The 13,896-nt window shown below is 35.4% G+C and overlaps 2 protein-coding genes and 1 non-coding gene across 5 annotated transcripts in view; 1 reads left to right on the top strand and 2 right to left on the bottom strand.

Moving 5' to 3' along the window:
* Positions 1-4,101: 4,101 nt before the first annotated feature.
* On the bottom strand, positions 4,102-4,434 carry LOC131955897 (NADH dehydrogenase [ubiquinone] 1 alpha subcomplex subunit 5-like). The gene is made up of 2 exons (XM_059320205.1): positions 4,317-4,434; positions 4,102-4,229 (listed from the first exon to the last, which is right to left on the bottom strand). The coding sequence occupies exons 1-2, from the start codon at positions 4,432-4,434 to the stop codon at positions 4,102-4,104; spliced, it is 246 nt and encodes an 81-aa protein (XP_059176188.1).
* Positions 4,435-5,913: 1,479 nt separating this feature from the next.
* Positions 5,914-6,001, bottom strand: Trnay-gua (transfer RNA tyrosine (anticodon GUA)). Its single transcript is given in 2 exon segments — positions 5,914-5,949; positions 5,965-6,001. It is a non-coding gene; the product is annotated as a tRNA-Tyr (tRNA).
* A 218-nt stretch (positions 6,002-6,219) lies between these two features.
* LOC131955896 (protein FAM135A) overlaps positions 6,220-13,896 on the top strand; it is a 68,140-nt gene continuing 60,463 nt past the window's right edge. For 2 of the 3 annotated variants that reach the window (XM_059320202.1, XM_059320203.1), the window contains exons 1-2: positions 9,353-9,539; positions 10,797-10,839. In XM_059320202.1, the coding sequence (XP_059176185.1) occupies positions 9,459-9,539; positions 10,797-10,839 (124 nt within the window). In that variant the 5' untranslated portion in view covers positions 9,353-9,458. Of the gene's footprint in view, positions 6,441-9,352; positions 9,540-10,796; positions 10,840-13,896 lie in introns of those variants that run through there. The other variant, XM_059320204.1, reaches the window with a different exon arrangement.

The following is a 13,896-nucleotide window of genomic DNA, read 5'->3' on the forward strand; positions in this document are numbered from 1 at the left end:
ATTTATATGGGACCTTTGATACGCCGGTGCGAGAGGCGTTCGCAGAAGTGGGCGTATCCCTTGGCCTTATAAGGCAATGAATCGCATGTCCTTATAAGGATTCGGCTATTGTGTTTAAAACATTACCAAGCTATGTGCCGTAATTTGCTGTAGTGTGTATTAATAAAACTGACAAGGTAAATAAATGATGACGATCATATTGATGACGGATTTGTGTCCCTTGACTAAGCTGGCAGCATTACGTTGTCCATGTTTGTCTGCCCTTTGAAAAACTTATGTCACGTTTTACAATGTGCTGTCACAATCTACTTGTTAGACTGTTTCTTATATTTGCTAATGTAAAGCTATGTTTTGTAATGAAAAAATATGTAACAAAAGGTAATGATAGAATTTATAGAAAAGTAATGATACCAAATTATTATTTAGAGCCCAATATTATGTAACAAGATGGGAATATGAGACGGCATATCAATGTTAAAATGTATTAACGTGGTACAGAGCATAGTTTCAAGCCTGCTGTTTTCATATCGCTTTTTCCAAAAAACTAAAAATAACAGCAAAATTACTGGGTTTTTTAATAGTGTATAGAATTGTTTGACATAACTGAATATTCACGTTCTTTCATCCAATTTAACAATTTAATAATTGTCACTGATCAAGACTCAAATCCCAAGTTTGTGTCAGCAGGACGCCACTGAGTCCACCCAGCTCTAATGGGTACCAGACTCACGTTAGGGGAAGTAAAAGTGCGTAGGCATAATGCTGACCACACTATCCTTTCATATGCCGAATTCACTCAAATGGTGAACTGATTCGAAAAGGTAATTTACTTTACTTGGGCTGATAAAGACGCTACCCTTGGTTTTCTATAAAGTGATGGAATTTACCTGTCGTTTAAAAAATGTCCAGACAGGTTGGAGTGTATCATATTAATGTAGCTCTCGTGAGAGTGCCTGAATTTGTTGTATAATGCGAGGGAAGTGGTATACGGTATATAGCGTGTGTGTTTGTGTGTATTTTTTTTTTATTTTTTAGGAAACAACACCACAGCGTGTTGCATTTATCGGTGTATGGTCAACACATCCGCCTGTCGTATCAGATAATACAGCCACACTTCATATCTGATGGATCCATTAAAGGTGTATTAAAACAGCGCTTCGTACTCAGTTGAACACAGCTAATACATTTCAGTCTTCAGCCTTCTTAGCTTCAATGGTACTTTTATTTTATTCAGTTTCAGTACATTCATTTTTAATTTAACATTAATCTTAGAGAGAAAAAACTACCCTCACCCCAACACCCCACTACAAAAAAATACACACACACACACATCCACTACACCACATACATATCCCGCCACAAACACACATCCCACCTAAAACATACCACCAAGGCACACATATTAACCTAAGTAAAGCTAAAGACATTACTTATTACAAAAAACACGTTCTCTTATTTTATATATTTACTGTGTTATTCACATTATCAATTTTCGGCGGTGTTATGTGCTGAAGAAGACCTTTGGTCGAAACATTTCTTGTAATATTTCTAAACGAGGAAGCTGTTAGTGTTAAATCTATTTTTCTATTGTGCAGATTATAAAGAACCTAGTAGATATAATTTCAACTCAACTCGCACAGGCAATAGTAATAGCTGATGGTATGAACCGGCTGATATCAGGTGATAAAACCCTAGTCTATCTAACATGTTTGCTTAGATTACACCGACCCAGGCACACTGTCATTGATATTCTGAGTTACTTCACGTTCAATGGAGTCGTCCATCAATGACGTCACACTCATAAGGGGAAGGGGGGGGGTCAGTAGTTTTGTGACAATGTGTGATGAAGGGGGGGGTCAGAAAATGTGACGTCACACTTTTGCATTTTAAAAAGTAATGTTAGAAATTGAATTTTAACCGCTATTTCGTATTTTAGATATTTTTGAGGAGGGTTGTAGGCTGAGGTTTTAGGGTTTTAGGCGGGGGGGGGGGTCTATTTTTTTGTGACACCCCAACTTACATATGAAAATAATTCTGTCTTTACCATTCACATAGCGTATGCAAGAAAGAAAGTTAGTGGTTTAAAATTGCCTAGCCCACCTCCCTTCCCTCTCCCTCCCCCCCCCCCCCCCACACACAAACCTCCTTTATTTTACTCATATAAAATGCTGTATTTTCGGTTAAATTAATTTTTGTTTTACTTTAACTGTGTTCTAGAATACATAATTTTTTTTTTTAAATTAAGAGCTGCCAAAGCTATAAATAAATCCCTAGTCATTTCCCCTGCAAATAAAGGCTTGGATTTTTCCAATACAACAATTGAATTTAAATATAGAAACCTAGTAGACTGCGAATTCTATCCATTTAAGGCGTTCATGTCTCTACAGACTTGCGTCCCCCTGCAGACGTAATCGATATTAATAAGCAACGAACCATAACCGGTGAAAATATCCATCTATGGTAGTGCTCTCCCTTACATTAGCCACTACTGTAAATCACTTTCTTCAGCTTCAATACTAAGTTTCTATTTTTATCTTGGCAAGTTGGTATATAAAAAAACAGCACAGCCACCCGTTGTTTAGTTGGTTAGGCAAGAACTTCTAATGTTTTTTTACACACCGTCTTTGAGTTAGGCCTAAAAAAAATATAACGCCAGTTATGTGTGCTCACATAATTATAATTTAATAACCTTAAACCTAAACGCAAGTTAAAAGTGGTCTACTAAAAAGTATATACGTAATAAAAGTAAAGAGAGGTGGGTCGGGTGATTTAGTCAACTTTCAAAATTTATTCAAATTTTGAAGTCGTTCATAAGTGATGTCACACTCTCGTATGGGGTCTCCTCGTTTGGCGATGGGGGGGGGGGGAGGAGAGAGGGGGGGGAAGAACATGTTGCTATTTCGGGGTCGTGAAGATCAGTAAGCAGTATTTCTTTTAGACATCTCCTCGTAGCAAGTCTACCGTCTTCCTCCCCAAACAGAAAAGGAAAAAATAGTTATTAAAAAAGTGTTTAACCTTTTACCCCCCCCCCCCCCCCACTCACGAAACCTTTCAATTCTTGCCCCTTCCCTCTGATGTAGTTTATTCATGACCCGAGGTAGTTTATTCATACACTGAGATAGTTCTTCATGTCCTGAGATCGTTTGTTCATGCCGTGGGAAAGTTTGTTAATGCACTAAGATAGTTTACTGAGATAGTTTGTTCATACACTGAGATAGTTTGCTCATACACTGAGATAGTTTGTTTATACACTGAGGTAGTTTATTCATATACTGAGATAGTTTATCCATATACTGAGGTATTGTTCATATACTGAGATAGTTTATTCATGCACTGTGGTAGTTTATTCATACACTAAGATAGTTTATTCATACACTAAGATAGTTTATTCATACACTGAGGTAGCTTGTTCATAACTTATCACTTGGAGCAATAAGTAGTTTACCTGATTTCAACAAAATACCACTGAAAATTAATAAAATATCTTTCCTCTGTAATCAAATTGTAATAAGTATATTTTAAGATTAAAAAGTCTGCTCTAAAGAATTGTATCACCTTGGATGAGGTAGTGGGTAACATTTTGTGTAATTGAGTAATAGAACATTCTCATACAACTTGTAATTTGGGCTTTATTTTCATTTTGTATGATTTCACAGACAGTTCTTTTCATCCTTTAGGATCAGTTGATTTCATTAGCTTTCAAACGTTGTATTTATTTTGAGCACATATCAGATGGATTACAGAGTAACACAGTGGCGTAACTAAGTCGGGTGACACCTCATAGTGTCCCCCACTCCACCCCCCCCCCCCCCCCCCACCAACTTAATTTAGGTTAAATTGATGTCACCGACAGTAATAATAGTGTCTTTTTTTTCTTTTTTTTTTTTTTTTTTTGACTTTTTAAGAGAATTTTAATCATCCATCACTTTCAGTGCATATTACTATAACTCACAAATACTCAAACATCTTTTTCTAACAACTTATAATAACTAATTTTCTATAAACATCATTTGTAACCTGACTGAAAAAAACACTAGCAGTATCTATAAACAAGTATTAAAAGTATTAATGTTATAACATCTATGGTAGAGGCCATTTCCATTAGTTTGGTGGAGCTTGACCAACAAGAGGTTCCCATGGTTTCCAGAGCAGCATTTTACGAGCCAAGGATAACTCCCTTTCAGCCTGCTTGATAACTTCTTGAATCTGTCCACAGTTGATTTTACTTTCTAGTTTTGATACATCTCAATCTAATTTAACTAAACTTAAACGTTCATTAATAATTTGTTCCGTATGTTTACGGTATCCAGCATTACTAGGCATTTTCTGTAAAACTCCCAAAATTGTTGAATACAACACTCCCAACGACTGATGTGGATGCTTGGACACAGCAAGGCCTGTAAGGCCAGTTGTGATCTTGTTAACTCCGGCCATGTTGTTGGTAGTAATAATAGTGTCACTCTCTTGACTGTAACAGTACAAAGCTGAATAACATCATTGTACTGTCTGGAAAAGCAGACTTTCTACTTAGAATTATCTTTATTTTGTTGTGGTGTGGCCCCCTTGTGTGGTGTCACCCGTCGCAATCCGCACCTTTACTCCCGCGGTGTGAAGCTACTGACCTGACCTTTTATTTTATTTTTTATTTTTTTTATTTATTTTTTTTAATAAAATTTAAGTTAAACACAAGGGAAATAAAGCGGACAGTATTTTTTTTTGTTTTAGCAGTGGATTACTTCCCTTAATCTTGATCCTTAAAATAACTCTTTGCCTAACCAAGCACGAATTACTATTTTCGTTCAACGGGTATTGGTGGTCAATTTTGTTCTGTTTGTGTCATAGATCTACCTGGTAGCAAAAGGATGCTATGACATAATACAGATAACAAAGCATTATTCTGATATCGGATGTTCAAGCAAAAGATTTCTAAAGTTTTTTTTTCTTTGTTTTTGTTTTTAAAATATCCCACCAACAAAAAAAATTCCGCGAGTGTGAAATAAGGCTATCTACGAAATATCGACGCCAATAATTCTTGCTTGGCCTCTCGCCTTCCAGCAAAGTGCCGACTGCAGGACTACGCACCTGTCAGCGATAACTCCCAACACCCCCCCCCCCCCTTCCCAAGTGAGACCTCCTAACCAGCGGCGTAGCTACCGTAAAGCTAGGGTAAGCAAGGCATAGGGGCCCAAGGCAAAAAGGGACCCTTTTCCCTAATTAAATTGTTAAAAACTTTTATATAGGAATGTTAATATTTATATTATAAAAATAATCTTTTAAAAACGGAAATCCAGTTTCTTTTCTACTGTAGAAGTAATTTAAAAAATGCCAAAAAGGTCCCCCAAACCTTTCTTACTGGGGAGGGGGGGGGTGTACAAGGCCCATCGGTATTAATAACACTATAGGCATTGTTGTATTGTCGGGCAAGCCGTTGAGAGAATTAACCTATAAATAAACTTGAGCATTGCTTCTTTTGTGAGATTTGCATCAGGCATCCGCCAATGTATACGCATCGCTAAAAACTCTCTACCCCCACCGTCACAAGCCTGCATCTCTTCCCCTCTCAACTCTCTGTTATAAAATCAAAAATATTTTACGCTACGGGGTACTACATAATAATTCCGTAAAAATACACAACGATGGACGTATAAAACACACAATTTACAGATTAACGTAGGGGCAAAATAATAATTTGTGCATAGGGGCCCAAAAATCCTAGCTACGCCACTGCTCCTAACGATACCCATTCCAGGAGGGGGGGGGAATGATTTAGTTGATTCGTTAGCTGAAAATATCTAATAAACAATCATTTTTAAAAAGTTGACCTCATTGGAAATATAAAGTTAATATATTAACTCGAAAGATCTAAGACTATATATTTTGTTTTATATTATCAAATGCCAAACTAAAAAAAGTTCCCGCGAACCGGATTCGAACCAGTGACCTAAGGATCGCTATTGATATCATCTACAGTCCTCCGCTCTACCAACTGAGCTATCGCGGGATACAGATAGAGGCAAAAATTAAGATAACTATGAAAAATAATTTGTTGTTGTTATCAGATGAGAAATGTTCTTTATATTTGTTTCAATCTCTTTCTGTGGTCTTAGCTGTTTAAAAAATTACATTAATTTTGAAATTCTACTTATTTATTCAATAAAATTGTGCGTGTAAGGTGCGGAAGTTTGACGGAAGTCCGTATTCTCTTGAAGTAAACGTAAATACGCGCATGCGTTGCTCCAGCGATGGGGATGTCACTCAAAACAATCTAACATCGAACTCTATACTTTAGTAAAGTGTTTTACAACTAAAATCCTGACTGCTAGTGAGCTAGGCCTACGCCATCATATTATTAACAATATTATCATTTTGCAATGACTAGCTTATTTTAGCCACTAGATTCTACCTTCTGTAGATTTGTAGCAGCTAAGACTTTTATTCTGGTATGTTGTTTCTTTTGTTTCCACTTCTTTTTGAGATTTTTCACATTCTTGTTTTAACCCCACTTTGTTTATTTTAATCTTTCTTTAATCTAATCTTGACAAAGACGTTAGAAGATTAATTTTAGATATTAATCTAGATTTAATCTTCAGATCAGTAGTTACTAATTCAGTATTCTTCAGCCTTCTAGACACATATCTACTAAGACTAGATTCTAGATTTCTAAAGTAGAACTTGAAATCTTTATCAAGCAGTAGAGATCTAATCTAGATCTAGATATCTAGAGTAAAGTTCCACGCGCGGTTAAAACACCGGTGCGGTCATCGCCTGTTTATCGCTTCGTACAATATTTGTTTTGATGTTTTAAACGAAACTACCGATATCTGCTGTAAACCTGTCCATTTCTAAATATATCCAGGTCAAATTCTTTTGTTTTTCTCCTTCTGGAAGTCGAGTTTTTAAATTTTAAAGTTTCGAGGTATGACGTCGAAGGCGATTCTAGTTCCCCGTATGAAAAACACTAGGTCCCGGATGAGATGAATAAACCAACCAATCAAAGCTTTTTATAACTAGGTTAACTATAAATAGCTTCTACAATATGTGCGGGACACTGTACATACGATAGATTAGGCTAATAAAGCAACCTGATAGGTGAATAAGGGTGGCCGCAGCTTGGGTGTCGATTTGGGTGGTTTCACCGCGCTGCGTAACCAACGACTTGAGCTAGACTAGCCTAGTTCTAGATGCTCTACATTTCAAGCTAAGCCTAGAATCTGTATAATTTCTATTTTTTTCTGCTGTTTTAAATTATTTCGATCATCTACTTCTTCTAAATCTAGTTTGTGTCTCTACATACAAGCATATCTAAGCAAATGTTACGTTATGTCTTGTCAATGGTTGTTACGTCCCTTTGTTATGATTATTATAGTTGCGTCCCTTGAGTCATCACTGGGTCAACTTTTAATGTCGTTAATTAATTTAATTAACATGTTTTTAATTTGGTTTTGAAATCTATTAATTAATAATACAATCAACAACACGTTTAAAAGTGTAAAATATTTATTTTATTTATTAAACTAGGATAAAAACGTATAAAACACGATCGTTACGCAAGCCGGTTCAGATGGCCGCAGGGAAAAAAAAAAGAGGGGAAAAAAATATCGCAAGTAGCACGTCACTAAAACATGAATATCTCAAATTCAATGCGTAGGAATATAAAATGATTGATACATATTAAGAGTAGAAAGGCAGAGGAATAATATAGTACTTTGGGTTTGTTTCTGTGTTAAACGGTTACAAAATAGCGCCCGATGAAAGTCGGGAGTTCGCTATGTGTGACCGCGCGTGGAACTTTACTCTAGGATTCTAGGCCTATCTTGAAGTATCTTCACTTCAAGACAAATCTTGTAATATTGTTTTATTTATTCAATCTAGATCTAGAATCTAGATCTAAATTCTAAACTCTTTGTGTAAAATTTAAGGGATCAAAACAAAAGACAAAGATTCTAGGCAGGTTAGTCTAGTCTCAGTCTAGACCAGCCTAGATCTAGATCTATATCTATTATCTAAAGCAGTAAACTTTGTAAAGTAGCTCATAGACAGTTGAGTCAGCGTTTTCAAACATATAGTTTTCTACTTTTCTACATAATACCACAGTCACAAATAGTTTAATAGCCAGTTTAATAAAATAGTTTAGTTTAATGCCTTTTTTAAAATGCTGTCAACCCCATCGGGTTTTTTGTTAATTGCGATATGTAAATTGGTGATGCTTGAAAATGCGAGACATGCCTGTGGAATCATGCTAGACATTTTATTTGTTATGCTTTTGGTACTGTGTTTTTCCTCCAGTTATAAACTTAATCGAGTAGATCTAGATATAGTCTATCACGAGTGACGTTCTTTTTTTTATTTTAAATTTCTGGATCTAGTTTAGATTATTTTTTATATTAAAAAATCTTAACATCATTATTCCGATGATCAACTGCTTACATTTTCTTGTCAGTGCTAGGAAAATCTACTATTTGAAGGGTCAGAGTTAGTACATATAAAAACATCGGTCATAACCTGAGCAATAGCAATATGACAGACATGTTTGGGGTCATTGTGAGTTTATATAATCTTGTTAGAAATATTTAGCCACATTGTTAATCTAAGGTCAATACCTTCCATTCATTTTGTGATGTTGTTCATATAGAAAGTGTAGTATATTTTATGTATAATTTATTTTTTATTAAGTAATTTTAATAATAAACATTTTTAAAAATCAAGAAAATTGATATATGATAAAAATTTAACCGTAAGCAGGCATGATTAATAAAAAAATTCTTTGCAACAATACAACAAATGCTTGCTTTTATTTTCAAGTGCGATATATCAGACAAATTCTTGTTCCACCCAACAGAAAGGAGTTGATAAATCATCACATCTAGAAGCAGATAAAACGAAAGCTATAACAATACAAACTAAACGTCTTTGAAGTCTGCATCTAAGTGTAAATTGGGTGTGGTATGCTTTTTGCAGACAGCATCAAATTATAACCCCATCCAGCACTAGTATCAGGGGGTGGGTAAGATGCAAGACAAAAAATGTATGGGACCTGCGGTTTTCGCACCCTTCTCGCCTTTTTATTAGGGGCTTAACCTGCAATATGTAGCACTAGTCATTTCTTAATGTTTAGAGTAAACATGAATATGTAGGGCTTAGCAGGCTGTTTAGTAGTAATAAATACCATATAATGTCACTATTAGTAGGACTATTTTAGTTAGGTCTATTCAATAATGGTAACTAGTTCTATTTGTGTATGGGCTATAATACAATAATAAAGCCAAAATATAGGCCTAATTGCTCCAGTATTGTGTGTAACAAAACCTCTTTTGATAGCAGGGCATTCCAGTAAAGCAGTATAAGATTTAACCTACAGCGTACAGAAGCACTTTCAGGTATAAATGTTGCGCTGTAGGGGTTAGTTAGGGCAATATTACTGGCATGAACTTAGCCTCCATACAACCTGACATGGTTTAATGAGTTCCAGGAATTATTTGTTTGTGTCTTCTCCAATGAAATCTACCACTAACTGGTTGCTTTGTGTTGCTAAAAATAAAGTAAGTAAAATAGGCCTTTGAAATAAAAATAATAAATACTTAATTAAAATATATAACATTTCATTAACAAATATGTAAACCAGACAACTCCGTATTGTTAATATGATGGATCGAAATAATTGCATGTTATTATTAAACATATGATAGAGACAAATATATTTAGTAATTCTATACTTTGTACAATTAATGCTAGTAGAATCCAATGTCCCATTAAGCTATAAGTATAACTTGAGATAAGACAATAGATCAGAGCTAAGGTAATGAGGGCAAGTCTTTTTCAGCTTCTTTATGCAACCATTCTGATTAGGGCCTGGCAGAAATTTTGCTATAAAGAAAATTATTACTTATATCACAATAAGTTGATGAGTGATGTAACAAAATAATAAACAACCACCATCCCTAATGTTTAATAACTTGTGCACAGTCCAAGGTGTCTCATCAAGAGCTAGGCTTAGAATAGGATAGACATTAATAATTGGTCAATAATTTACTGCTATTGACAGATGTTTAAGCTAAACCCAGCATAATTATGAAACAGCAATTCATTTATTTCACTAACCAAAATGCATTTTTATTTGACTTAACATAGCATTTATTTATCTTTACTTTTTTTTTAGCTAAATTATTAGAGGTACTAGTCATGCATGTCACCATCCTTTTTAGTTCTTAAGAGCTGGTTAGCTTTGTTGTTATTTTTGTGGGATTTTTAAAAATTATTTATTTATGTTATAACTAACCAATGCTCTGTCCGCATCAGAAGGTGTAGCAGATGTCTGTTGCTTATTGTCGTTTAACACTCAGCTTTACACATTTTTATTTTCACACAAAAGTTTTGTAAAAATGTAAAATTACCTTCTGAGACCAGACACCAAATCTAGTGTCTCTTTAAGCAGTGACGAGTCAGTCATCTTTCCTTAACCCACTTATCTCAAGTGTCCATGTGAGTGGGACTGGAAGCTAATGTGCATGAGCCACTCTTATGTTAACCATATAATAGTGAGTGCAAGATGTTGAACATTAGGGTCCTGATGTCAGGTTGTCCTCCATGTAATAAGCCAATACTACAGAGGGCCTTTACTACTTTTTATCCTGCATTGTCCACAAAAACCACTAACCTGTAGTATAGGTTTTCAAACATATGTTAGAGCATCCCCCCCCCCCCCCCACACACAGACACACCTTTTTATAACTACAGCATGGATTATTTTTCTAGATAATCCCTCCCACTTGTTAATTTATTTTTATTTTTTAAACCAGGTCTCAAATCATCAGCAACCAGTGTCCTGTACATCTAGTAATAGTAAGTAGATCATTCCACTATTTATCTATTTAATGCAGTGAAGTTGTACAACATTGACATTACTTTCTTGTTTGTTGTTAAAAGTAACAAAGCCATGATTTTTGGATTAAGTTAGTTTTCAGCTTACAATAAAGTTTGGATAATCTGCGATTTGAGAAATAATTTACGTATTGAAAAACTGTGTATAATATTGGGCTCATCATTAACACCATTGTCCTTTAAGCCAACAATTATTATACAAATAAGTAAAAGTCCTATAATGTTGTAAGATATGCAGATTTTGAAGTAATCTAAGCAAATAATTGACTGCCTTATCCAAAACTACCTTTCTATTTAACCCCACTTTTTAAATTTTGCATCTGACAATATAAGAGTAGTATGGTCGTTATTCAGAGACTTTCTTACATGCTACAACAATCTTTCATAAGTATTACTCTTTAACATCAAGCTCAGTCTTTGTATGTTTTTTAAGGGTTATTTATTTTATCCTTAACCTATTCTTTAGTTGAGTATATTATTATGTCCATAGATTTATCTTCTGATACCCCTTAAAAATACTACCTTTTATTTACATATAGGATGGTCATATGGGAGATATGGGGGTTATATTAAAAAATTATATGCTGTTTTTATGTTTATCTTAAAGAAATAACATTGTCACAACAATATTTCCGATAAGTCCGATAACAATTTCATGGTTATTTCCCTTGCATTCTTTTAGACGCCATCGTAAATTAATATAAGGGACTTACAGTTCGGACTATGATATTCGTTCTACGTCAACTATGTAAACTGTAGATCACTGCCGGGGAAAACGACAAAATTGTGAATGGGTTGAAAAGGTTATCGGATTAACTGTCTAGACATGTGAACGTGGGATATGAAAATATAAGAAAATGGTGAATAGAGTTAGTGCAGGAAATATGAAGGTCGAGATTGTTAAGAAAATGTGAACATACGAGATTTTTAAGGAGATGGAGTGGGTGTATAGGGGAGGAGCAGACCTCCAAAATATGTAGACTACCCCCGGTGATGAATCAGCCAGGTCACGTGGTGTTAATGATCTCTTCTCAGCCCCAGACCAGATCGTTAGATGTATTGAAAATGTGTTGCCCATCGATTGCTTCTGATCAGCTTTTTACCCCTTCACCTTATTGGTATTTTCATTCGGAAAAAGCTGGCTTTTTTTTTTTTTTTTTTTTTTTTTTTTAATTTTTTTTTACTACACCTTATTGTAATAGACACCATTTTTTACAGCGATTTAGTTCTTTATTTCTAAACACCATTTAGTCGTAGCCATGGGTTTTAGCCTATATGCGTGCATTCTAACACTGCTATTATTGTTTCGATTGGTTTTATTTCAAAGCATATTCTTGCGATTTAAAAGTCGCTTATATTTATTACTGTTTTGCCAAGGTATAGGTGTACTATCTTTATTAGCAATCGTCTTTAAGTTTTAGAGACTTCACGCGTCGAGTAGGGGGGGGGGGGGCTGACCTGATTATGTTGGGGATGGATGTGGTTCAGAAATTTGTCGCATAAACTTTGTCTTTCTTTAAAAAATATAGAAGTAGACTGGGTGAGGGAACAAAAGGAGCCATATGACGATGTGGCGTCACAATGTCGCGCATCACCCGGTGCTGTAACTGAGGTTGTCACTGAACTTGTAACACCGCCCCTCTACAACTTTATTGCATTATTCGGTTTAGTCTCACCCACCCCCTCCTCCATTTTATTATTTAAACTGTGTAAAACATTGTTTTAATTTTAAATTTTAAGATTATTGATTTGGTGTCATCGGGTGCTGACCGCACCCCCTCTTCCCCCCCCCCCCCCCCCCCCGCCCACCTTGGACCCTACTGTTATGACGTTGTTCTATCGGTGGCGGATTGTTATTTGTGACGACATGTGAGAGGCCTGTAACAGTCGGTTAACTTTACCTGACGTCACTAACGACCTAGTTAAAAAGCTGTTGCAGACAATAAAATACTTGTCTTCACACACAGGTACATGTGTGCATTAGTTTATCCGTTAACACGCATATACACACACCGACGGTAGCGAGAAGCAGCTTATAGCTCTTCTTGGCTACCAAGCAGTGTTGGCTACGTGTGACTTGGTCTCTAGCATCTCTTCATGATAAACTTGAAAAGTCTATGTAATCATACTTTTTTATATGGCAAGCGATACAATTATAATTACATTTTAAAATTTTAAAGCCGTTTGTTAATCATCGATTACACTTTTTTTTAACATAAGCCGTTGAAAAGCCTTTTTTACTTATTTTATCAATTCAAATATTTAAAAAAACCGCCCTCAACCCCTCCTTGAAGTCAACTGGAGCAGTGTTTCTTCCAGACTTTTTTCTTCGGGGGGGGGGGGGGGAGGGGGGGGGGCGGACACTGTTAAAAGTATATATTTTCTATATAAATTTCATTTCGTTCGGGGGGGGGGGGGGAGGGGCGAGTCCCTTAAGATATGCCTGGAAGAAACTGAGCCGGAGTGGCCAGGGAAAGTAAAACAATGAAAGTCACAGCTATGGCTTTCCATAATAAAATACACAATACCGGTTAGCGATATAGCCAAGTAGTTTATTTACATTAAACAATATAACATCCCCTATTATCACACACCCTGACTCTACTAACCTGAATTAAAGTTAGAAGTGTTAGACCTAGCTAAATTACTATTATATTACTAATAATTCTTTTATTTTAAATATTTCTAGCCTTAATACATCCGGAAATTATTGTGTACGCATTTCTCATATGTTAAAAAAATATTCAATTTTGTTATCTGGCAACAAAAATTTTGAACCAGCTTTTTAAGACTTTTGTTCAATGTGAATCACTACCTTTTCTAGGACTTTAGTACGTACCCGTGTTTAAATTGAACCAATACTTTCTGTCTATATTACTATTTCAAATGTCTTACTTGTACGAAAAAAAATTATACCGCAAGACGTAATCCGTAGAGCAATCTATAACAGAAGTTGGATATTATACACCAGACGGTGCCGTGAATCTGTACCTAATTCTCTTGCTTTACATAACACTA

Source organism: Physella acuta, unplaced genomic scaffold, assembly GCF_028476545.2.
Source record: "Physella acuta isolate Inbredline_101_S28 unplaced genomic scaffold, ASM2847654v3 ptg001113l, whole genome shotgun sequence".
In the NCBI taxonomy this organism is placed as follows: domain Eukaryota; kingdom Metazoa; phylum Mollusca; class Gastropoda; family Physidae; genus Physella; species Physella acuta.

Bases quoted from the DNA above. Each gene is read 5' to 3' on its own strand.
- LOC131955897 (XM_059320205.1), bottom strand. From the start codon at position 4,434: ATGGCCGGAGTTAACAAGATCACAACTGGCCTTACAGGCCTTGCTGTG. The intron at 4,230-4,316 runs GTAATGCTGGAT...TATCAAAACTAG, and splicing joins AGTTTTACAGAAAATGCCTA to AAAGTAAAATCAACTGTGGA.